Source organism: Trypanosoma cruzi, genomic scaffold, assembly GCF_000209065.1.
Source record: "Trypanosoma cruzi strain CL Brener 1047053512349 genomic scaffold, whole genome shotgun sequence".
Lineage (NCBI taxonomy): Eukaryota > Euglenozoa > Kinetoplastea > Trypanosomatida > Trypanosomatidae > Trypanosoma > Trypanosoma cruzi.
This window is the reverse complement of record NW_001849054.1, coordinates 1-1,537: the sequence shown is the minus strand read 5'-3', so window position 1 is coordinate 1,537 and position 1,537 is coordinate 1. Positions and strand designations below refer to the sequence as shown.

The 1,537-nt window shown below is 68.4% G+C and overlaps 1 protein-coding gene across 1 annotated transcript, besides 1 other annotated feature; it reads right to left on the bottom strand.

Annotated features, from left to right (window-relative positions):
* On the bottom strand, positions 1-1,537 carry Tc00.1047053405025.10 (dispersed gene family protein 1 (DGF-1), putative; the record flags this gene model as incomplete). Its single annotated transcript, XM_797273.1, has 1 exon — positions 1-1,537. A coding segment is annotated over one exon (1,537 nt), but the record flags the coding sequence as incomplete, so codon positions are not given.
* Positions 1-1,537: a sequence feature (areas not merged during assembly with more than two copies in the genome that could not be assigned to a particular haplotype).

Here is a 1,537-nt window from a genome sequence, read left to right as displayed (position 1 = left end):
CCACCACACACAGCACCGACAGCTGGAACACGCACCAGTACACGTGGCTGCCCTTCATGTTCGTCAGCATGCTGCCGTACATCCGCTGCTGCGCCGCGGGGTGCCAATACCCGACGGGGTACAGCAGGCGCTCGTGCAGCGGCTTCCTCGAAAACTGCCAGTACCTCGTGAAGCTCGCGCCCGTGTGGCGGGCAATCAAGTAGCACACGCCAGCAGGGAACGCCACACCGTACAGCACGCCAACGACGCCGACCACGCGGTGCTGCACGCGGGCGCCGGGCATCGCCAGTGCAAGCACGGAGCCGAAGAAAATGCCGAGGTGCATCGCGTGCGCCACGACGTACGTCAGGCTCGGGAAGCGCATCGCCGCCCACGCAGTCGCCGCGTCCACGCCGCGCCACCGCTGGAAGGCGGCCGTCACACCGCGGTGCACGCACCCGAACACAGCGGCGAGCAGCGCGTTGCCCACCACCATCCACAGCGGATCAAGGGCAGCGAACACCGACAGGAAGTACGGCAGCGCAGCGGTGCTCGCACGCTCCTGCGCCGAGGCGCATGACATCCTCGCAAACACGCCGAGCGCCTGCATCTCCAGAATGGAGCCCAGCCCGCCGGTCACCACCACGGCAACAGCCGCCGCACCCGCAACAACGCCGGTGATCGCCGAGAGGGCGTTGGCAGCAGCGGGCAGCGTGTCAGACCTGATCGTGAAGGACCCAAGCAGCACACCCTTGCAGCCGCCGGACACCGCCACAGCGTCGCAGCGAATGACTATCGTCTCGTCGGCACCAATGAAGTAACCGCGGTGCACGGGCACAGCCAGCTCCAGGACGGTGGACGGATTCGTCGCGTTGCGCACCCACGTCGCGTTGCGCAGCATCGCTCCCCACGGACCGCCAAACCCACTCGGTTGCGCCGTCAACACAGGAACGAAGCTCAGGTACGTGCCGAGCTGCGGTTCGCGTGCCCATCGAAACGGCGGCGGCAGCGCCACCATCAGCCGCGTCGGGACGGCGCTCCCACCGCCGCGGATGTCGTTCTGCGTCAGGCTCCCACCAGCCGCCGTCGTCGTCACAGCAAGCGTCGGGCACGCCACATCGCTCCACCACAACGTGCTGCTCACCGACGCCGTCGAGGTCCGCGTGGGCGACAGCGCCACCGTCTCCGTCACCTGCAGCGCCTCCGTCGGCCCGTACGGCGTCGGACTGTAGTGCGCTGCGCTCGGGCTCGATGTCGAACTTGGTGTCGGGCTGCGCGTCTCCGTCAGCGTCGCCGTGTGGCTCAGCAGCGGCAGGGCAGGCGTGCGGTTGCATCCGTCCACGTGCGGCAGGTACACCGGCAGGCAGTCGCGCCCGTACCCGCCCTCAGCACAGCGGCAGCCGCACGACCTCGACATCGTCCTCGTCGCAGCGGCAAAGCAGCTCACGTCGGCGTCGCACACGCCACACGCCACGGGGCGGAATTTCCCGATGATGCCGGCAGATCTGTACTCCATTGGCCGCAGCGCCTGCCCGTTGAGCGTCAGGCACCCCACGAC